The sequence below is a fragment of the Nycticebus coucang genome, chromosome 23 (genome assembly GCF_027406575.1).
Source record: "Nycticebus coucang isolate mNycCou1 chromosome 23, mNycCou1.pri, whole genome shotgun sequence".
In the NCBI taxonomy this organism is placed as follows: domain Eukaryota; kingdom Metazoa; phylum Chordata; class Mammalia; order Primates; family Lorisidae; genus Nycticebus; species Nycticebus coucang.
The window spans coordinates 15,366,014-15,390,070 of NC_069802.1; the positions used below are offsets into that span (position 1 = coordinate 15,366,014).

The 24,057-nt window shown below is 42.7% G+C and overlaps 1 protein-coding gene across 4 annotated transcripts in view; it reads right to left on the reverse strand.

The window, feature by feature from the left end:
- TBC1D1 (TBC1 domain family member 1) overlaps positions 1 to 23,750 on the reverse strand; it is a 233,458-nt gene extending 209,708 nt beyond the window's left edge. The window contains exons 1-2 of one of the 4 annotated variants that reach the window (XM_053577462.1): positions 23,490 to 23,750; positions 5,766 to 6,276 (exon numbers count right to left, since the gene is read on the reverse strand). In XM_053577462.1, the coding sequence (XP_053433437.1) occupies positions 5,766 to 6,182 (417 nt within the window). In that variant the 5' untranslated portion in view covers positions 6,183 to 6,276; positions 23,490 to 23,750. Of the gene's footprint in view, positions 1 to 5,765; positions 6,277 to 8,241; positions 8,385 to 23,489 lie in introns of those variants that run through there. The other 3 variants (XM_053577464.1, XM_053577466.1, XM_053577463.1) reach the window with 3 other exon arrangements.
- Positions 23,751 to 24,057: the final 307 nt, after the last annotated feature.

Consider the following 24,057-nt stretch of genomic DNA (forward strand, 5'->3'; position numbering starts at 1 on the left):
GGAAAAGCTGCAAACATTTCTACTTTAATGACAACTGTCCTGTCACAGTTATGAAACACCCACGCTGTGTTCAGACTAGACACCATTCCAGAAGATCAGACTCTTGCTAGAGTTGGGAATACTGTTTCCAAACCACAATATAATTCAAGTATGATAAACAACAGTTTATCATGAATACCAAAGATACTTGGCAATTATACCAAAAGACAGAAAAGACAATGTCAAAAATGAAGCCCAAGGTGGCACATCATCTACATCAATTTGGGTCATGTAAAAAATTACAATTTCGGTAATTAAAAAAATCTTGTTTGTGCCCTCCTTGAAGAAGAGCAAAGATTAGAAGTATGAACAATAGCCAGCACCATAAACATCTGAACTGGTTCAGCTTACACAATTCTGATTTAAAAAAAAAAATTAACGGGCAGCTCCTGTGGTTCAGTGAGTAGGGCACCAACCCCATATACCAAGGGTGGCAGGTTCAAACTCGGCCCTGGCCAAACTGCAACAAAAAATAGCCAGGCATTGTGATGAGCACCTGTGGTCCCAGCTACTTGGGAAGCTGAGGCGAGACAATCACCTAAGCCCAAGAGCTGGAGGTTGCTGTGAGCTGTGACGCCATGGCACTCTACCGAGGGTGAAAAAATGAGAGTCTGTCTCTAAAAAAATAAAAGAAAAATTAAAGTTGAGCAAACTTCTCACTTGATTAGGTGCTGGACAAGAGCAGAGCTTACAATGAAAAATGTTTTTAAGTGGGATCAAAAACCTGAAGCATTTCTTTGAAGAATTATAACAGGAGATGGAACATGGCTTTACCATCCTGAAGACAAAGTACCATCAAAGCAATGGCTACCAAGAGGTGGACGTGGTCCTGTCAAAGCAAAAGCATACCAGTCAACAGCAAAGTCATAGCAATTGTTTTTTCGGATGCTCAAGGCACTTTGCTACTGGCTTTTTGAAGGGCCAAAGAATGATAAGGGCCAAAGAATGATAACGTCTGCTTATTATGAGAGTGTTTTGAGAAAGTCAGCCAAAGTTTTAGCAGAAAAATGCCTAAGAAAGTTTCACCAGAGATTCCTTCTCCACAATGACAATATTCCTGCTCATTCCTCTCAATCCAACAAATGCAAATTTGCAAGAGTTTTGGTGAAAAATCATTGGGCATCTACTTTCCCATCCTGATTTGGCTACTCTGACTTCTTTTTGTTTCCTAATCTTACAAAATCTTTAGAGGACACCCATTTTTCTTCAGTCAATAATGTAAAAAAAGATCGCATTGACATGGTTAAATTTCTAGGTCCCTCAGTTCTTTAGGGATGGACTGAATGGATTGTACCATTGCTTACAAAAGTATCTTGAACTTGATAGAGGTTATGTTGAAAAATAAAGTTTATATGTTTTAGTTTCATTTTTTAATTCCATAGTCCCACAAACTTTTTGAAGTCCTCTTATGTTCTATGGAAGATATATTGGGAAATATAGTCTCACGGTGTGTTTGTAAAATTTGTTCTTTACGGTTCAAACCCGGCCCCGGCCAAACTGCATCCAAAAAATAGCCGGGCGTTGTGGCGGGCGCCTGTAGTCCCAGCTGCTCGGGAGGCTGAGGCAAGAGAATTGCTTAAGCCCAGGAGTTGGAGGTTGCTGTGAGCTGTGTGAGGCCACGGCACTCTACCGAGGGCCATAAAGTGAGACCCTGTCTCTACAAAAAAAAAAAAAATGTTCTTTACATGCCTCTTCTTCCTGGACAATCCTCAGTAAATTAACTTAGGTGCTGATCCAAAGGTTTCCTCTGAAACAGTAGTTCTGTGCTTATCATCCTGGCAGTGAATGCATATGTCTCCTCTGGCAAACAGGGTTGATTCTGACCTTATCTATTTAGAAGAGGCCTCAATCTGGAGAATTATTTCACTGTGCAAATGTTAAAAGTAGTAGAGAGAAATGATGACAGTGGTTAACATGCTAATAAACTTCTACAGCAAATAACCCTCTGCCTTGAGATACAGGCCAGTGGTGTCCCAAGAACACGAAAGATACCACACCAGTCAGAATCATAGCCAATGTGGTTTATCATTCTGTTTCCAACAACAACAAAATCACTGATGGAGGTACTTACATTGCAAATTACTCTTTTACAAAAGGAAAAAGATTACAGCACTTTACACTCTGAGTAATGAAAATTTGTGTTTGTAAAAATTTTATGCAAGCCAAAAATAAATGAAGAATTAATTCCTGTATCAACTACAGGAAGTTTTCAGAGTATAGTGTAAGGCTGATTCTGTACTTTGGGCAAGACTGTAAGTCTCAATTACAGAGTTTAGGTAAATCTCTTTCTCATGTCAGTTATTTGAATGACTGACCAGAGGGGGCCTGCTCTCAGATGGCTGTAAAACACATCGGGAAAGAGTCAAATGTATAAAGTGCTGAACAACTATTCCATGCAAAAACTCTCCCCAAGAAGACTCAGTCATAACACTTTATAGAATCCTCTCATTTTCACTCTGGAATTTTCCCAAATAATTAAGAACCATTAAGTTTATGCAGTTCTGTAAATGTCTGGTTTTTAAAATGTTACCTAAGGATGCCAAAATCTCATCTTTGAAAGCTGAGGAGACTCATCTAGGTACTTTCTATTTAAGACTTCAAATGAGGCCAGGAGTGGTGGGATTGACTCCTTCCTTTGCTTGCCTCTAAGTATTATCCACCTCAATGACAAATACACCAAAGGCTAGGAGAGATGGCTCATAACTGTAATCCTAGCACTCTGGGAGGCCAAGGTGGTCAATTGCTTATGCTCAGGAGTTTGAGACCAGCCTGAGCAAGAGTGAGACCCTATATAGGAAAACTAGCCAGGCATTGTGGTGGGCACCTATAGTTCCAGCTACTTGAGAGGCTGAAGCAAGAGGATTGGAGCCCAACAGATTTAGGTTGCTGTGAGCTATGACACCACAGTACTCTACCCAAGGCAATGGAGTGAAACTGTCTCAAAAAAAAAAAAAAAAAGGGACTTGAAATGAAATTTGCACATAATCAGATTCTAAGAAAACTTTCTTGAATGAAAATGTTTTATGGCTATAAATGCTTACTAAGTTTCCATCCAGTGCTACCTCATTTAATCTTTCCAGCAACTTTATCAGATAAGTACTATAATTACCCCCATTTTACAGATAAACAAACTCAATTGCTTGAGGCCACCTAGTTTATAAGTAGCAGAGATAAGCCTGGAATCCAGGAAGCTGGACCCTCTGAATCTCCAGGCCTGATGCTGTTACCCCATTTCAGATGCATGGATGATAACATTAAATTATTTATATTATGAAGATGGTTGATTCTAGGGATGAAATGGTGGTTTTGAACTCCCTATTAGCCTAATTGCAAAACACCTTCTCTGCACTCTGGGTGTCTGTAAGGCTCCATTCTCTGTCCCCATCATTCCCTGTGCACGGATCTCACAGTCTTCTTATCTGCCGATGTTTCCGCCCTCCTACTACTTCTGACATCGTCTCAAACTGTGCCTCCAACATCAATCACTAAATCAATGAATAAACTAGTGAACAAACAAAAGTGCATCTCCACAAATCTTCTTGGTACCAAGAGGCTCTTAGACCCTGAAGAATATGCAAAATAACTGATGAGGTACAGGGGGGAAACATTAGCTTTTTTTGTTTGTTTTTTTGAGACACAGTATCTCTCTGTTGCCCAGGCCATAGTGCAGTGGCATCACAGCTCACAGCAACATCAAACTCATGGGCTTGAGCCATTCTCCTGCCTCAGCCTTCCAAGCAGCTGGACTACAGATGAACGCCACCACACCGGTTAATTTTTCTGTTTTTGCAGAGATGAAAGAAAGTTTTGCTACGTTACTTGGGCTGTTCTCAAACCTCGCCCTTAAGCGATGCTCCTGCCTCCACCTCCCAAAGTGCCAGGATTACAGGAGGCTAATATCAACATTTCTGTTTATATTTTAGATTTCAAAATATGCAAGCAGGGGCGGCGCCTGTGGCTCAGTGGGCAGGGCGCCGGTCCCATATACCAAGGATGGCGGGTTCAAACCCGCCCCAGCCAAACTGCAACAACAACAACAAAAATAGCTGGGCCTTGTGGCGGGCGCCTGTAGTCCCAGCTACTTGGGAGGCTGAGGCAAGAGAATCACCTACGCCCAAGGGCTGGAGGTTGCTGTGAGCTGTGACGCCATGATCCTCTACCGAGGGCGACAAAGTAAGACTCTGCTTCTAAAAAAAATTAAAATAAAATAAAAATAAAAATATGCAAGCCTTAGGCTTTACTGACATGGACCGTGAAGGCTGACGCTGGCTTCTTCACTCTGCACACGTGGCAGGCGGCTCAAGTCACCCAGGTACACGTAGAACCCAAAACAATGGAGAGATTCCAGCCCCGGGGATTAGCTGTGGGGCCGTGAGCCCAACTGAGAAAGTGCCTATACGAATGATATTTTCAATTTTATGTAAACTAATACTCATAAAATGGACAAGCAGCTTTAATCAACTCCTGGACAGAACCACAGCTAACACTTACAACAAGCAATCACGAATGAACACAAAAATAGTAGCCCTCTTACCACGTCTTCCACATCCTTCTCAGCCACATCAGGAGACAAAACAAGCTAATCAGATCTGACACGAAGTCAGCAAAAGAAAAAAACACAAAAGAACTGCCAATAGCATCAAAACTGAGCTTCAGATCTACTGTTCTTATCAATGACCTTTGTCTAAGTGAACCATATACCTTAGGAAATGGGCTGATAGTGTTTGTATACGGTTTATAAGTAACTGTATTTTTCTTAATTGGATTAAAAATGTGGAGATCGCCAATATAGAACTTTGCTACTCAAAGTGCAATCTGCAAAAGCTCAGCTTGGGCATCACGTGGCTGCCTGATAGCAACACAGTCTCAGGGTCCACCCAGACCTACTGAATCAGGATTTCATCTTAACCAGATCAGCAGATGCCTCATAGGCATAAGTCAGTTTGAGAAGCACTGCTTTAGAACATTCATCTAAATAAGAAGAATAATGAAGGGCAGCGCCTGTGGCTCAAGGAGTAGGGCGCCAGTCCCATATGCCAGAGGTGGCGGGTTCAAACCCAGCTCCGGCCAAAAGCCACAAAAAAAAAAAAAAAAAAGAAGAAGAAGAAGAATGCTTCTTTTTTTTTTGGCCAGGGCTGGGTTCAAACCCGCCATCTCCAGCATATGGGGCCAGCGCCCTACCCCTTTGAGCCACAGGCACCACCCAGAATAATGCTTCTTATTTAGTGATTTCTCTGTTGAATTTTTTTTTGTAGAGACAGAGTCTCACTTTATGGCCCTCGGTAGAGTGCCGTGGCCTCACACAGCTCACAGCAACCTCCAACTCCTGGGCTTAAGCGATTCTCCTGCCTCAGCCTCCCGAGTAGCTGGGACCACAGGTGCCCGCCACAACGCCCGGCCATTCTTTGGTTGCAGTTTGGCCAGGGCCGGGCTTGAACCCGCCACCCTCGGTATATGGGGCCGGCGCCTTACGGACTGAGCCACAGGCGCCGCCCTCTCTGTTGAATTTTTAAACTCATAAGCTTATAATTTCCGATATCTGTTATCAAATTGTCCTTCAAAGCAATCAACTATCACCATAACGTCAAAATTCAGCTAAATGATCAATGCATAACTGCAACATTATCACCTTATTCATAACAGTGCACTTAAAATATATTTCCTGACCCCCAGGTAATAAAAACTATCCAGCCACATCTCCATCTTTGGTCACCACTTCAACTTACTTTTGTTTGATCATCTGCTTTGAACACATAACAGATGTTCTGCCGACGGACGGCATCTTCCTTAATCAAACAAGCAAAGTAACTTGGGTCGTGACTGTTGTGAATCAGTTTGTGAACATGCTGAGGCTTGCACTCAAAGATGGTGGAACAGTTCAGTGGATCCCGCTGTTGACTTTTCCCTGGCTCGGGTTCACATCTTAGCCCAGAGGGTGAAACACAAAGCTGGACTTGCTTGGGGACAGGCTCCTTCCTGCAGGACTGCCCGTGGCGTCTTCGCACCTCTGCCACAACCCAAGGCAGCATGGGCATGGTAGTCAGAGCGTGCACCGGCAAAAAGCCCACCAGCTGAAGGCTGAAGTCCACCGAGACCTCGTTAGGGAACTGGTGTTTCCGCGCTGTGAATGTGATCGGTTCCATCTTGGGAGAGGTCTGGGAAACTCAGCAAAATGTTGCCACTGTTTTTTCTATTCTGGACCCCGCAATCTATTTGACACACTGCTGAAGCAGAATCCTAGGGGACAAAACCAGAGGCATTAGAATTTAACAAAGTCAAGGCATTAGCTACTTTCAAAGAGTGATTATTTCAGAAGAACTTAAAAGTCTGAAACGCAAATGTAAGAAGAAATCGATATGAGTTAAAATAAACTGCTCTGCCTAGAAAGAACTTTCTCAAAATTGTATTATATCTAAAACCTGACGATGGCACAACTGTCACACTCATAACAGGTTACAATGGTCCCACAGGGAAACTTCTGTTAAACATGAACCTGATGGAGCCAACCAAGTCCAGCACAACAGAAAGCAAGATGGTGCCACTCTGACAGCTTTAAACAGTGGTGTGCCCATTAACATATATTTCAAGGAATTTTTAAAAGAGAATCCAATTCAGTACAGGTGACTCCCCCAAGAAAGAAATCTTGAGAGAAAAAATATCAGCGATATCCCTAGTACCCTAGTTCAGTGCCTGACTAAAGTAGGGGCTCAGTAAATATTATTATTTTTTCTTTCGTTCCCTTTTCTTCCTCTTTTTTTTTTTTTTCTTTCTAGAGACATGGTTTGGACTTGAACTCCTGGCTCCAGTAATCCTCCCACATCAGCCTCCCAAGTAGCTGGGACTACAGACATGTGCCATTGCACCTGACAGTCAGCAAATATTTTTCACTCTGGGAGGCTGAGGCGGGCAGATTGCTTAAGCTCGGGAGTTCAAGACCAGCCTGAACAAGAGCGAGACTGTTGCTACTAACAAATAGAAAAACTGAGGCAAAAGGATCACTTGAGCCCAAGAGTGTGAGGTTGCTGTGAGCTATGATGATGCCACGGCACTCTACTGAGGGCAACAGATTGAGACGCTGTCTCAAAAAAACAAACAAACAAAAGAAAAACACACAAATTTTTTTTTTTTTTTTTTTGGTTTTTGGCCGGGGCTAGGTTTGAACCTGTCACCTCCAACATATGGGACCGGCACCCTACTCCTTGAGCCACAGGCGCCGCCCTACACACAAATATTTTTAAAGACCAAATGAGGTAAGGTCTCTCATATCCTAAAAAAAAAAAAAAAAAAAATTGTCCCTTGACTTCTAACACAAGCCTTCTCTGTCTTCCTTCCCTACACAAATTTCTTCAAGGTAAAGTATGCACTTACTGTCTCCACCTCCTCCTATTCTCCATCTACTCCTGATTTCCACTATGAATCAACTGAAATTATCCCCCTAAGGTTGCCCAAGTTCTCAAAGTTGTGAAATTTAAACAGGGGCTGTTTAGCCCTTCACTGCCTTGTTCTCTCTGATGAATTTGTCAACACCAACAACATCTTCCTTCTTTTTTTTTGTTGAGACAGAGTCTCACTATGTCACTCTCAGTAGAGTATCATGGTGTCACAGCTCATAGCAACCTCAAACTCTTGGGCTCAAGCGATTCTCTTGCCTCAGCCTCCCAAGTAGCTGGGACTACAGGTGCCCACCACAATGCCTGGCTATTTTTTGTTGCAGTTGTCATTGCTGCTTAGCTGGCCCAGGCCAGATTCAAATCCACCAGCCTGGGTGTATGTGGCCGGTGCCCTACCCACTGAGTTGCAGGCATCACCAACACCTTCTTTTTGAAACCCTTGTGGTTCTCATCTTCCTCTTCTGGTGGCTTCTTTTCATGTTCTTTGAAGGCCTTTCTTCCCTTACTTGACTCCTTTCTCTTTCCTCATTCCACCTGCTCTTTTAGGCAATCTCACTAATCATCTGGTGTGGACAACCACCTTCTAAGAATGCTGCCGCCCATGACAGCAGTTTTCCCTTACTGAGTGCCAGCTGCTTTGCCTATGTGGTCTCACTTAATCTTCATAACCACCTCATCAGTTAGAGACTACTGCTATGAACAAGGGAACTGAGGCTTAGGGACCTTCATCTGCCTGTCACATGGTGAGGCTGGACAGTTGCATCTGACTCTCAAGCCCATCCCGTTGCCTGCTGCACAAGAATGCACTTACCACACATACCCTGATGATGCCCTTGAATTTTCCTCCCATGGGAGCTCCTTCCTGGGCTCCAGATCAGTACAGGTCATTAAATATTTCTATGTGAGCGGCGGCACCTGTGGCTCAGTGAGTAGGGTGCCGACCCCATATGCCGAGGGTGGCGGGTTCAAACCCAGCCCCGGCCAAACTGCAACCAAAAAATAGCCGGGCGTTGTGGCGGGCGCCTGTAGTCCCAGCTGCTCGGGAGGCTGAGGCAAGAGAATTGCGTACGCCCAAGAGTTGGAGGTTGCTGTGAGCTGTGTGACGCCACGGCACTCCACCCGAGGGCGGTACAGTGAGACTGTCTCTACAAAAAAAAAAAAAAAATTTCTATGTGAATAACCTACGGCACCTTAGCCTGACTTCAGCTATTTTAAAAGTAATTCAGTCACACTATCTCCTTCCCAGAACTCTTCTTCCCTCCTATAAGCTGAATCACAGTGAACAGCACCAACTGTTCATTTTATCGGCCAAGGAGGCATTTGGATTCCTTCTTCCTCCTATCACAACCTCTATCTGACTCTACCATCTCCATACAGCTTGTCTTTTCTCACCTACACAAACAGTGAGCCAACCTTCAATCTACATATTAAAATTTCCTAGGGTAATTTAATTAATACATAATATTTATCATGCCATGCCAGGGCACAGTGGCTCATACCTGTGATCCTAACACTTTGGGTGGCTGAGGTGGGAGGATGGCTTGAGGCCAAGAGTTTGAGAACAGCCTGAGCAAGAGAAAGACCCTGTGTCTACAAAAATGGGAAAGTTAGCCAGGCATGGTGTTGTGTCCCTGTAGTCCAGGAGGCTGAGGCAAGAGGATCAATTAAGCCAAAGAATTTGAGGTTGCTGTGAGCTATGATGATCCCACTGTACACTAGCCTGGGCAACACAGCAAGACCCTGTCTCAAAAACATTTCTCTTATCGTGTCATTGCTCTGCCAAAAATTTCCCCCCGTAAAATCTAGTATATAAGGCCTCTTTGGAACCTTGTTCTGTCTATATCCCCAACGACATTCTGTCCTAAGTGCCCTCTTTAATACACCTTTGGCTCTCTTGAAGATAGAGAATTAGTTATAGTTCCCCATAAAAAATGTGAATTCTTACGCCGCAGAGCCACAAGGCATACTATTCCTCTCTCCTCAGAACATATAATAACTGTCACAAACTATGAAAGGTCTGAGATTTTACCCTACTTGCAATCTAACAAGTTAGACTGCCCTAAGTTAGCCTGCTAGTAGAAGACATGAGACTCTTGGGTCAGAGAAGAGGAATGACTTATTACTCAGAGAAACAGCATTATGTCTGTTCTCTGATCCCCAGTTCCCACAGGCCAGGTGACACTCGTATCCTGGTGTATTACAGGGGAAAGGGAAGAACCTGAGCTTAGGAAGCCTAAATATTTTATAATAGGAAATATGGGAAGTAAGCATGTCTGCCCTTTCCTCCAGAGGAAGACTCTATTTCCATGTCTATTGGCCACAGAAATGTGATTGAATGATTGAATAGGTAGTCCAGAAGGGCAGTTAGTGTCCATGCTCTATATATGTAGTAACATTAGAGACCCTTCGAGAGCCATCTCCTAACCATCCCCACCATTGTGCTATAACTTTGATTCATGTTTGTCAGAGCTCAAGGAACTCCCATCTCTTTCTTCCAAAATGTTTTAGGGCATCTATCAGTATGATCTTCCATGTTTCATACTTAACCATCATATTTATTTAAAGATTTTGAATAAGTGTCCCTCAGAAATATCTACTGTAAGCTTCTTAGACTCCTAAGGTTTGCAGTTTCTAAAATCAGTATCTAAATTTTCAAACTTTTCCGAAAATAGAACTGAAGTCTATTCTTTTTATTCTGTTTTTCTATGTGATACATATACATATATGGTACATAGCACAATTCAGAGCTAATTTTTTATTTTAAATGTTCAAAATTAGGGGCCAGGCACAGTGGCTCACATCTGTAATCCTAGCACTCTGGGAAGCTGAGATAGGTAGATTGCTTGAGCTCACGACTTTGAGGCCAGCCTGAGCAATAGTGAGACCCCACTTCTACTGAAAATGAAAAACTGATGCAAAAAAGGATCACTTGAGCCTGAGTTCAAGATTGTTGTGAGCTATGATGCCACAGCACTCTACTGAGGGTGACTGAGACTCTATTTCCAAAAATAAATAAATAAATGTTCAAAATTGCCAAATTAATAAATACATTATTTAGAGTTCAAAAACATTCCTTGAAAGTGTAGTAGGGAACATTTTACTTTAAAGTATAGCTTCTCCTAATAATGAAAACAGACTTGAAATTCATATAATCTCATAAATAATGATCTCCCTCTCTCTCTTTATTCTCTCTCTCACCTGCAGGTGAAAGTGGTATTAAATATCTGGCTCAAGTTCCACTCCTGTAACTGAATCTGTTTCATGTTCTAACTGTTGACAGCCGTTAATCCCCAGGTATGTTTAAAGAAGTACTAGAATTATTACAAAGGATAAATCCAAGATCTATCAGTTATTTTCAGTGAGGTCATTATTAATATGGTGACAACAGGCAGAATTACTGTCAGTTTCTTAGTAAGAGTATAGATGTACTACACATAGTGCAAAAAATTACAATTACAATTCAGTCGTTTAGATCATTTGAAAAAGTGCATTTTGCTGTGTATAATGCTCTCCAATGTATAATGCACACCCATGTTTTTAGCCCGAATTTTTAGGAAATAATATTTTGTTTTAATTTTTTAATTCAAATTTTTATTTGTTTACATTTACGTACTTGTTTTTTGTACTACAAAAAACATTTTTTTAACATAGAGTTACACATTTAATTCATAAATAAAAGAATTAAAAACATTAACATAGATACAAAATTAGTACTACCTATGTACAATATGCCTCCTATTTTGCCCTCAAAAATTTGGGCCAGGGAGCAAAATGGTGGACCAGAAGGACCATTCAGCTGAGCTCTCCTAGAATGACTGGTAAAAAGAGAGAACCTAGCCATATCCGGTGCAGAGACCTTACCCAGAGTCATAGCTCAGGGAGCACAGGGAGGAGGTGGTGAGCTGGATACAGTGTACATTTCAGAGCTGTGGAAATCTGATGAATTAAGTGACTGCAACTGACTGGGATATTGGGATTGGCTGCCCCCACCCCCACCCCCACCCTCACAGAGGTCTGAGACAAGAGGAAGCCTTTCTAGAGTTTTCAGTTGTTGGGTGAAGTTGCTCATTGAATGGAAAGCTTGGAAGAGTGGGTGGACTGAAACAGTATACAGGAACAAGATTTAAATGCTGGTTGGAGTGGTTTTGCTATAGGTTTGGTGACTGGTGAGGCAGCCGTACTGAGAAGGTATCTGTGGCCAGGAGGCTGCCGTTGTGGGAAGGTCATGAGAAGGTCTTAGGAGGGGCCTAAAGCATGTCTGTCCTAATTATGCCTGCTGGGATCAGAACTCCACTCTTGGGACAGGCTAAGGGACTCCTGCAAAGCATGGGAACTGCAGTCAGGGGGCACTGTAAGAGCTGCCCGCAAAGGATTCTTGTGAGCTTTAAGATCCCAACCTGGAAGGGTCTGAATGCTGAGGAAACAATCAGGGGATCACTGAAGGCAGCTGAGTTTGGAATAAGGCCCATAGTGGTTGCTGGCTGTGTTGTCTCCTTAAAAATCACAGCACCACCTTGTGTCTTGGTGACATATTGCAACATAGTGTCATCAAGAGCAAGGACTTCTGTTTGAAACAAAGGAGGCAGTGAGAAGGAAAAAGGAGGACAAGGAGGTGAACAAAAAGAAAGAACACATAAGGAGCAATCAACAGAAAAATTCGGGCAACATGAAAAACTCTCCCAAGAGACCAAGAGGCAGCTACTGCAGAAGACTCCACCTAAAAAAAAAAATTAATGGACTTGACAAAAAGGGAATTTAAAATATGGATGATACAGACAATAAGAGGAATGGACAAGAAAATGGAAAGACAGAACCAAAAGTTGGATGAGAGATCTGTAGAATATAGAAAGGATATGGAGGAGCTTAAGGAAATGAATCAGAGAATGTAAAGAGGCAGCAGAAAGTATCAAAAATAGGTTAGACCATGGAGAAGAAAGAACCTCAGAGTTAGAGGATAAACTTTTCAAGTTAACCCAAGTATTTTAAGAGGCAGAAAAGAAGAGAGAGAAAATAGAACAGGTGCTTAGAGAACTATGAGACTGCATGAAATGTTCAAACATATGAATAATAGGGATTCCTGAAGGGGAAGAAGATTGTCCCAAGGTAATGGAAGCCCTACTGGAGACTATCATAAATAAAGACTTCCCAGGTTTTATTAAAGACCTTGATACACACCTTTCAGATTGATATGGAACCCCGGGTCATCTCAACTCAAACAGAGCTTCTCCAAGACACATTGTAATGAGCCTGTCCAAAGTCAAGATGAAAGAAAAAATTCTGTAAGCAGCCAAGAGTGAGTGCCAACTGACGTACAGAGGCAGAGCCATTAGGATGACAGCAGACTTTTCAACTGAAACCCTCCAAGCCAGAAGAGCATGGTCATCCACCTTCAACATTCTTAAAACCATTTTCAGCTCAGAATTCTGTATCCTCCTAAACTAAGATTCAAAACTGATGGAGAAATCAAATCTTTTGTAATATACAAGCATTGAGGAAATTAACCACAACAAGACCAGCTCTACAGGAAATATTTAGACCTATTCTCAACACTGACCACCACAATGGACCACGAGCTAAGTAAATACTCAGAAGCTAAAGATCAAACTTAGCTTCCACAGTGGCACAGAGGATAAAACTACACAACGGACTTTCATAAAATAAGAGGAATAGAACTCCACCACATTTATCAATTCTCTCAACAAATGTCAGTGGACTGAATTCACCACTGAAGAGGCACAGGCTGGCTGACTGGATAAAAAAGCACAAGCCACCCATATACTGTCTCCAGGAGACACACCTAGCCTTGAAGGACAAAACAAGACTCAGGGTTAAGGAATAGAAAACAGTATTTCAAGCAGATGGAAATCAGAAGAAAGGAGGGATTGCAATCTTATTTTAAGATACAAGTGTATTTAAAGCTACCAAAGTTAAGAAAGACAAAAATGGACACTTTATGCTTGTCAAAGGAACAATACAACAAGAAGACAGTTCAATTTTAAATATGTATGTGCCTAAATTCAAGGCTCCCAGATTTATGAAACAGAACCTTGATGGGTCTGAGCAAGTAGTAGTGAATAGTAGTGGTGATAAAGGACAACCTTAACACCATAATAATTGGGCACTTTAACACTCCTTTGACAGAACCTGATAGATCCTCTAAACCAGTGGTTCTCAACCTTTCTAATGCCACAACCCTTTAACACAGTCCAAAGGGGTCGCGACCCACAGGTTGACAACCACTGCTCTAAACAGAAACTAAGCAAAGATACAAAGGACTTAAACGTGACCCTAGAACAAATGGGATTAATAGGCATTTACAGAACACACCATGCTAAAGCTAAGAATATACATTTTTCTCCTTAGCCTATGGTACATACTCCAAAATCAACCACATCCTAGGATACAAATCAAATCTCAGCAAAATTAAAAGAATAGAAATTATACTTTGTATCTTCTCAGACAAGGCAATAAACTCAACTCCCAACAGAAACGTTCATCCCCACACAACGACTTGGAAATTAAGCAACCTTATGCTGAATGATAGTTGGGTTCAGGAAGAGATAAAAGAGGAAATCATTTAATTACTCAAACATAACAGCAAGGAAGACACAAGTAACCAAACCCTATGGGATACAGCAAAAGCAGTCTTAAGAGGGAAATTTATATTAGATGCCTACATTGGAAGAACAGAAAGAGAGCACAAATTCATCAACAAATTCATGAATAATCTTATGGAGTCGGAAAAAGAAGAACAATCTAAACCAAAACCAGCAGAAGAAAAGAAATAACCAAATTAAATCAGATATTAATGAAATTGAAAACAAAAGAATCACTCAGAAAATTAATGAAACAAAATGTGGGGTTTTTTTGAAAAAATAAGTAGGCAGTGCCATAACTCAGTGTTAGGGTGCTGGGCACATACACCAAGGCTGGCGGGTTCAAACTCAGCCTGGGCTAGCTAAATAACAATGACAACTGCCACCAAAAAAAAAAAAAAAAAATAGCCAGGCGTTGCGGCAAGCACCTGTAGTCCCAGCTACTTGGGAGGCTGAGACAAGAGAATCGCCTAAGCCCAAGAGTTTGAGGTTGCTGTGAGCTGTGATGCCACAGTACTCCATTGAGGGTGACATAGTGAGACTCTGTCTCAGAAAAAAAACAAAAAGACGGAAAATAAATAAAATTGATAAACCTTTGGCCAGAAATGTAAAATCTCTAATAACCTCAATCAGAAATGATAAAGGGGAAATAACAATAGATGTCACAAGATACAAGAGATCATCTCTGAGTACTACAAGAAACTCTACGCCCAGACATATGACAATGTGGAGGAAGTGGGGCAGTACCTGGAATCACACCCTTTCCCTGCACTTAATCAAGAAGAAATAGATCTCTTTGAACAGGCTGATTTGAAGAACTGAAATCAAAGAAACAATAAAAAATTTCCCAACAAAAAAATGTCCTGGTATAGATGGCTTCACACCAGAAATCCACCAAATCTTCAAAGAAGAGCTTATACCCTTACTGCAGAAATCATTCCAAAAAATTGAGAAAGAAGGAATCTTCCCCCAACAAAACCAGGAAAAGACCCAACTAAAAAGGAGAATTTCAGACTTATCTTACTAATGAATATAGATGCAAAAATTTTCAATAAACACCTAGACAATAGATTACAGCTACACATTAAAAAAATTATTCATCAAAAAAAAAGAATCATTCATCACAATCAAGTAGGTTTCATCCCAGGGATGCAAGGCTGGTTTAACATACTCAAGTCCATAAACATAATTCACCATATCAACAGAAGCAAAAATGAAGACCCTATGATCCTCTCAATGGATGCAGAAAAAGCATTCGATAAAATTCATCATCTTTTCTAATTAGAACACTTAAGAATATAGGCATAGGTGTCCCATTTCTGAATCTCATCGAAGCCATCTATGACAAACCCATAGCTAATATACTGAATGAAGTAAAACTGAAAGCTTTTCCTCTTAGAACTGGAACCAGACAAGGTTGTCCTTTATTGCGCTACTATTCAACATAGTGCTGGAAGTTCTAGCCAATACAATCAGACAAGAGAAGGTAATAAAGGGCATCCAAATGGGTATAGAGAACATCAAACTCTCTTTGATAATGATACAATCATATAGTTAGAGAACCCCCAAAAGTCAACCACAAGAAGCCATCCTGGAAGTGAACAAAAAATAACAGGATATCAAAAAAAACAGATGTCTCAGGATATAAAATCAAAGTCCACAGATCAGTAGCCTTTGTATATGCCAATAACAGCCAAGATGAGAAGCTAATCAAGGACACAATTCCCTTCACAGTAGCTTTAAAAAATAAAGAAATACCTAGGAATATACATAACAAAAGAGGTGAAGGACCTCTACCAAGAAAATTATGAAACCCGGAGAAAAGAAATAGCAGAAGATATTAACAAATGGAAGAACATACCATGCTCATGACTGGGAAGAATCAACATTGTGAAAATGTCTATACTACCCAAAGCAATCCACAGATTCAATGCAATCCCCATTAAAATACCATCATCATACTTTCAAGATTTAGAAAATGAATTCCTTGTTTTGAAGGGAACCTGAAGAAATCCTATATAGCCAAGCCAATTCTTAATGATAAAAACAAAGCCAGGGCTATCACCCTACCAGACTTTCAGCTATAATACAAGGCCATAGTGACAAAACAGCATGATATTGGCACAAAAATAGAGACACTGACATTTAGAACCGAATAGAAAACCATGGGATGAAACTAATACCTTACAACCACCTGATCTTTGATAAACCAAACAAGAACATACACTGGGGAGAAGAATCCCTATTCAATAAATGGTATTAGGAGAACTGGATAACCACGTGTAAAAGACTAAAACTGGACCCACACTGCTCACCACTTACAAAAATTGATTCAAGATGGATAAAAGATTTTAATCATGAATCAATAAAAATCCTCCAAGAAAGTGTGAGGAAAACACTTGAAGATATCAGCATGGGGAAGATTTTATGAAGAAGACTTCCGTGGCAATTGCAAGAACAAAAATAAACAAATGGGATTTAATTAAACTGAAAAGCTTCTGTACAGCTAAGGAAACAACAACCAAAGCAAACAGACAACCTTCAGAATGGAAAAAGATATTTGTATGTTATGAATCAGACAAAAGCTTGATAACTAGGATCTATAGAGAACTCAACTTAATTAAAAAAAAAAGCCAACAATCCCATACATCACTGGGCAAGAGACATGAATAGAAACTTCTCTAAAGAAGACAGACATATGAATAAATGCTCATTGCCCCTAATCAGCAGAGAAATGCAAATCAAAACTACCCTGAAATAGGGCAGCGCCTGTGGCCCAGTGAGTAGGGTGCCAGCCCCATATACCAAGGGTGGCCGGTTCAAACCCAGCCCCGACCAAACTGCAACAAAAAAATAGCCAGGTGTTGTGGCGGGTGCCTGTAGTCCCAGCTACTCAGGAGGCTGAGGCAAGAGAATTGCCTAAACCCAGGAGCTGGAGGTTGCTGTGAGCTGTGATGCCATGGTACTCTACCAAGGATGATAAAGTAAGACTCCGTCTCTCTAAAAAAAAAAAAAAAACTACCCTGAAATATTATCACCTAACCCCAGTGAGAATGTCCCACATCACAAAGTCTCAAAGCTGCAGATGCTGGCATGGATGTGGAGAGAAGGGAACACTTTTACAGTGCTGGTGGGACTGCAAACTAGTACAACCTTTTTGGAAGGAAGTGTGGAGAATCCTCAAAGAACTCTAATTAGACTTCCCATTTGATCCTGCAATCCCATTACTGGACATCTACCCAGAAGAAAAAACAATCCTTTTATCATAGGGACATTTGCACTAGACTGTTTATCATAGCTCAGTTTACAATCACCAAAATGTGGAAATGACCACCAAGCTGTGGTGTAGGTATACCATCGAATACTATTCAAAAAAGATGGAGACTTTACATCTTTTGTATTAACGACCAACAATAAAAATAAAACTTTGGGCCAAAAAGTGTGCATTATACATCGCAAAACATGGTAATCAGTTATCAAATTAGTTCTGTTATTTTACTTTATTTGAAGGCCTAAAATGTTTGCTTTTCAACCTGCTGCGGCACATTCTTGGTTTCTCTGTAATAAGTACCTGTGATGTTTTGTTTTGTTTTTTTCTTTTTGAGATAGTCTCACTCTGTTGCCCTGGGTAGAGTGCTATGGCATCATAGCTTACAGCAATCTGAAACTCTTGGGCTCAAGAGATCCTCTTGTCTCAGACTCCTGAGTAGCTGGGACTACAGGCACTTACCACAACTCCAGGCTAGATTTTCTATTTTTAGTAGAGATCAGGTCTCACTCTTGCTCAGAGTGGTCTCAAACTCCTGAGCTCAGGCAATCCACCCACCTCAGCCTCCCAGAGTGCTGGGATTACAGGCATGAGCCATTAAGCCCAGCCTAGCCATAGTTACTTAAAAACAATTCAGATTCTGCTAACATAAGATTCATGGTAACTTAGACAAGGTAAGTATCTATGTTACTTTTCAATAAAAGTTCCATAAAAGAGATGAACTATTCAAATAATACTAATAAACCATTAGATTATTTTTTAAGCCATTTCAGTTCACATTATTTGCACATCTGTGACCATTCTTTAAACCCAAATTAAAACCTCCTATTCTAAGGAGAACTCATGCTTCATATCCTTGGCAAGAAATACTATGATGTGTTATTCCAATGAGCTTTCTAGTTATGTTCTTGTTAGTAGAGTCATCTGAGTATAAGCCCTATCCCTCCACAGAGACCCCAGGTATTTACACAACTCCTCCCTAGCCCAGTCCATAAACAGAGTAGCACCCCAAACACAAAGACACCCTTTTATTAGAATAGTTTCAGTGACCTTGCTTATGAGCCCTGCTATGCTCCATAGCCTGGAAGTATGCACTTAGAATCATAACATTTAAAAGCTAACAAGATCTTTTCAATCCACTTAGAAATTTCCCTCATATTCAGCATGAGGCAACTAGATTCTGGAAAAGTTAAGTGGCTTGTCCAAATTTAGTGACAGAATTAGGACAAACCAAGTCCCTGACTCCCATCCAACTACTGCACAGAGCCTCAATTTCCTTATGAAAACACTTTCAACTGTGAAGTTGAAAAAGCAAGTTACCTAACTTCTGCCAATCTCAAGTTTATTCTTACAAGAGAATAGAACAAGATTATCTTCGAGTTTGCTTCCCTCTCTAAAATCTGGTGAATCTAATTTTCATAATGTATAATACCAAATGTCCCCAACATGTGTAGGGATAGAAAGCTGCTCCCATCTTCCCTTCAAAAACACAAATGTGGAGGAGGTCCATGAAGAAAAGATGGGGGTAACTGATCAGGAAGCGAGCAAAGCAGAGGAAGGTGTCAGGAAGCTGCCTACTGGGTTGCCCTTGTCCTCCCAACCCCCAGCCCCTCCCAGCAAACCACAGAGACCGGGAGAGGAACTGTCCGGTAATTATCAACACGACAGCCTCTGCTGTCTGAATGCTGGTGGGAGGGGGGCAGGAAAAGAAAGAAGATTGCAGGGAGGGTATTGGTAGCCTCTAGCTCCACGCCAGGTTAACCAGCCAATATTAATTAGCTGTTGGGGATCTCAGGATGGGCAGGAAGTCCCCAGGTAGCCACCCACTTGCCTTTATCAATCAATGGTTTAATTTTTCTGTTCTTCTGTTATCCTAGCACTCTTGGGAGGCTGAGGCCAGGGGGATGCTTTAAGCTCAGGGGTTCAAGGCCAGCCTATGCAAGAAAGAGATCTGTCTGTACTAAAAATAGAAAAATTAGCGGGGCATGGTGACAGGTGTCTGTAGTCTCAGCTACTCAGGAGGCTGAGGCAGGAAAATCACTTGAGTCCAACAGTTTGAAATTGCAGTGAGCTAGCTATAGTGACACACTACTGTTCTCTACCCAGGGCAAGGGTGAAGGCAGGATTTGAATCCAGATCTGTCTTAGGCACAAATTTCTATTCTTTCCAAGATAATGAGATCTTTTGAAGAGAATAACCCTCAAATATCTTTCAAATGGATTAGCTGGGTTGTTCTATCTAAATTTTGATTTGTTTCAGTAATCCAAACCTAACATCAAAGTTATACTCTAAAAGCACAGAATGAACAAATAAATATGATAACAGCAGTATTATGAAGTGATCACTATGTACCAGGCACTGTTATAAACACTTCACATGTATAAATTCATTAATTCTGACATAAACTAGTAAGTGTTTATCTAATTTGGATTCATTGAATATATCTATATACATATGTAATGTGTTCTTAAGTGCATTACCTTTTTTTTTTTTTTTTTGCAGTTTTTGGCCAGGGCTGGGTTTGAACCCGCCACCGCCGACATATGGGGCCGGCGCCCTACTCCTTTGAGCCTCCCAAAGCATTATGTTTTTAAGACAAAAATAGCTGTTCATTGTCTCAAAGGAAATAGGCATCGTCAAAATTAAATGCCTCTTTGTTGGTGCTAAAAGATATTTCCTACATTTTGCACAGCTTCACAAAAACCTAAGTGTCAAAATTCTTTCAGATGGCCCAAATACAACAAATCTTTTTTTAAACATTTGAAATCTGAAAAGAGACACATTGCCCTTAAATCTAAGACCCTGTCAAATGGAAATGGCAGCTTCGAAATGTCAAAAACCCTGAAAATGAAACTTCATGTCTTTAGTGAAGAATTTGGCTTAAAAATATTTGTATTGGGGGCGGCGCCTGTGGCTCAGTGGGTAGGACTCCAACACCATATACCAAGGGTGGCCGGTTCAAACCCGGTCCCAGCCAAACTGCAACAAAAAATAGCCAGGTATTGTGGCAGGCGCCTGTAGTCCCAGCTACTTGGGAGGCTGAGGCAGGAGAATCACCTAAGCCCAGGAGTTGGAGGTTGCTGTGAGCTGTGACGCTACCACACTCTACCAAGAGCAATAAAGTGAGACTCTGTCCCTATAAAAAAAAAAAAAAGAAAAAGAAAAAGAAATTGTATTGGAATGTGGGGTTGGAGAAAAAGGAAATTGTAAGATTACCAGTCCTGACTGTAAACCTAAATCCTTTGTCATCGCTACAGGGATACAAACTCCCATGCTCCTTGTTGCTGAGTGGACTCAGTCCTTTTAATGAGCAGATTCTACTTGTCCAAGTTTAACAATCAAGAGAAGAAAAGGCTGGGAAACATTTCACACATTGACAAGAATGTGGCCTTTAAACTTGAGAAGGTCAAGAAGTAGATGGTGAAAGGGCAGAGCAAACTGTGCTGAGGCACCACATGTATGTGTGAAGTCCCCAAATGGGCTGAAAAACATTTTGGGTTCTCTGGGGAATCTGCAAAGAGTGAGGACTGAAGGCCTGCAGGAAAATGCTGTGTAGAGGAAGCAGCAGGGGCTTGGGGGAGCTTTGTGAGATCAAGTTAAAAGCATGTTCAAAAACAGAATCCTCTCAAGCCTTCCACCCTGCCACTTACTCTACTAAGGAGCTGGTGGTCTAAACAGCAGGCAGCCCTCAAAAAAAAAAAAAGCCAGGTAAGGTGGTTTACCCCTGTAATCCCAGCACTCTGGGAGGCTGAGGCAGGTGCTTGGACCAGCCTGAGCCAAGAGCGAGACTCATCTCTATTAAAAACAGAAAAATTATCTGGACAGAATTGTGCACTCCTGTAGTCCCAGCTACCTGGGAGGCTGAAGCAAGAGGATCACTTGAGCCCAAGAGTTTGAGTTGCTGTAAGCTATGATGGCACAGCACTCTACCCAGGGAGACAGAGGAAGACTCTATCTCAAAACCAAAAATAATAAAATAAAATAAAATATAAAATAAAATAAAAATAAATAAATAGCAAGCAGTCCTTCTCCAGGCAGCAGAGTGATCAGAGATGCTGGTATGAAGGCAGAACAGCTAAAAGCCCTGTGGTTAGATGCAGCAGTCCCTACTCTCACCAGGGATACACCCTAAAAGGTCACAGAAGATCCTGGTCACAGAGGAGCCACCCACCCACACAGGGGTACATGTGCTTACAACCTCAGCCTTCCCAGCAGGTCGGCTGGGGCTGCCTTCTAGGGAAGTGGCAGATAGCTGGGTGGTACGGAAGAAGCAGCCAGCCCCGGTTCTTCAGAGTGGGCCACTTCCTCATCATACTCTCTGCTACTACGACAAACTGTTTCTATGGTACAGAAGTCACTGACACAACTGCTGCCCAACCAGAACTGGTATCATAGTGAAAAGGGGAAGCCCCAGAACTCCCCGTTGGGTAGATGAGGGTAGACTATGGCAGGAAGTCCCATGTGCAAAACTCTGCTTTGATGCTAATAATTTGTAGATACACCAAGGAAATGTTTTCCTATTCTACTCACTTGCAAATGGATGCACCAATTCACATGAAGGCATTTATTTTAATTATCACCTAATGACTTTATTTCCTGCTTTGAATCCCACTTAGTCCCACTTATGCCTTTTTGCACTCACTTCATAGTGTCAGGACACCCCACTTATATTAACATCAGAAAATGTTCCCTAAACATCATATACCGTACCCTTGAGCTCACAGCCCTTGCTATGTCAATGGCTACTTAACAGATAAATCTGGAGAGAAAGCACTAGTTACGGACTTATTTTTCTATAACTTAGTAGGAAGAAAACCCAAAAGAAACAGACTGCGAGACTGTGACAGCATCCAATTTCAAACAGGTTGTAAAACACATTTCCAAAAGCAGTCAACCCTTTTTCATACAAACTTTCCAGCAATGTCCTTTCCAGCAATATTCCTTTAGACAGTTCAGTTCCCAAGGGGACGCTCCTTTCCAGCCAAGAGAAACCATCTCAGCTCTAGAAAAAGATGCAGAACTCGCCTGCTTCAGAGATCCCTAACCCCAGGGAGTGAGAGAAAACTTCCACCAGGTGAATTCCCAGCCTTGGCGAACAGCTTTCCTGAACCCCTCCCACAGACCTCAGGCTGCCCAAACTGGAACAAACCCAGAGGTGGCCTTTCTCCAATTCCTACCACTCCCATCTCACATCTGAGGGAGAGAGTGAATTTCTGCACTCCTAAACGAGGGTCTCTGTTTGTTGTTGTTGTTTGTTTTTTAAATCAAGGCTTCTGCATTGAGCATAGGTCCCGTACAAAAAGTTTATAAGTTTAAACTCAGAGAGGTGAGTTTCTTGGGTGTGACCTATTTAAACCAGGTCATTTTAAAAATACTCTTTCAAAGTCTGATTATATTAATAAAGAAAATCATCCCATCATCTAAAAGGAAGAATAATAGCTCTATCAAGTGAAGACCTATCCACTAATATAGGGCACGCCGAAAATTAAACAGCAAGCAGCCCTTGCTGGGGAACGGGTCCACCATCACTTTCAATTTCTTTTCTTCCTAAAGCAACTTCCAGAGAATAAGCTATTTTAAATAGAATAAGAACAAGAAAAGCCACATCTAGGTGGCTTTCAAACTAAATGACAGCTCTCTTAGCAAAAAAACATCAAGGTGTGGAGAGAGGGGTCTCATAATCACACAGCGATCAGGAAGCTGCTAGAACTAAGCAGGGTTTCAAAACGACTGGTACAGGATGTGCCCTTAGAAAGAAATACCGCGCGCGCTGTGCAGCTGCCAAAGTTACTCCCGCAAAGTACCCTGAACTTTTAAGGAGTGGCATGGGGTCACCCTGACCGTCCTCTTCCCAATCTGGCCGCCTTACAAACACGCTAACCCTCGGGATAGTTGGCGGGAGGGGGGGATGTGAGGGCGCGCGAGCAGGAGGGGGCCAGGGCCAGACGCCGCCGGAGCTGTCGGGTCGCTGTGAATGTCAAGGTTTCGCTTTCGTCCAAGCTGGGGGCAAGGAGCCGGCCGTGAACTTCCAATCCTGACCCACCCGCGCATCGAGGCCGTCAGGAACGCCGAGGACCTGAAGATTCCGTCCACTCCGCGGCCAGGCAGGGCAGGGGCGAGCTGGGGTTGGGGGCTGCGGGAGGCCCCGGGAGGCCCCAGCCGGGTGGCGTGAGTGAAGCCCCGGAAGGCGCCTACCTGTGCTGCGATGCTCTCAGAGCCCGGGGCCCGGCCGGGACGCGCAGGTGCTCGGGGGCATCTTGGAGACGGCCTGGGCAGGCGGGGCATCCATCGTGCCCGGCTGGAAGCGCTCTTCCCGCCGCCGGGGGCCGGAGGATCCTCTAGGCTCGGTTCCCGCCTCTTCTCCACCCCGCGGAGGACGCTGCGGGTCCCACCGCGACGCAGCAACAGGCACAGTGGAGCGGACGGCGGTGGCGGCGGCGGCGGAGGAGGAGGAGGCGGAGGAGGTGTCTGCGCGCTGCTAGCGTTTCCTACTCCGGGGCTGGGCGAGCTCGAGGGAGGCTAGGGGCGGGCAGGAGCCGGGATCTCCCTACTCGGTCCCCAGGGACCCGAGAGGGGGACGCGGTGCCACCCTCTTCCCCACTGCGCCGTGTGACTGCTTGGCTGGCCCGGCCCCGGCGGGTCACAGGCGAGCAACAGCTGCTGCAGTGCGAGTCAGCCGCGGCCTCCCTCCCCTCCTGGCCTCCCCCGCCTCCCCACCCCACCCCCCCGGCCCGCTCTCGGTCTCGGCCCATGCCTGAGGGAG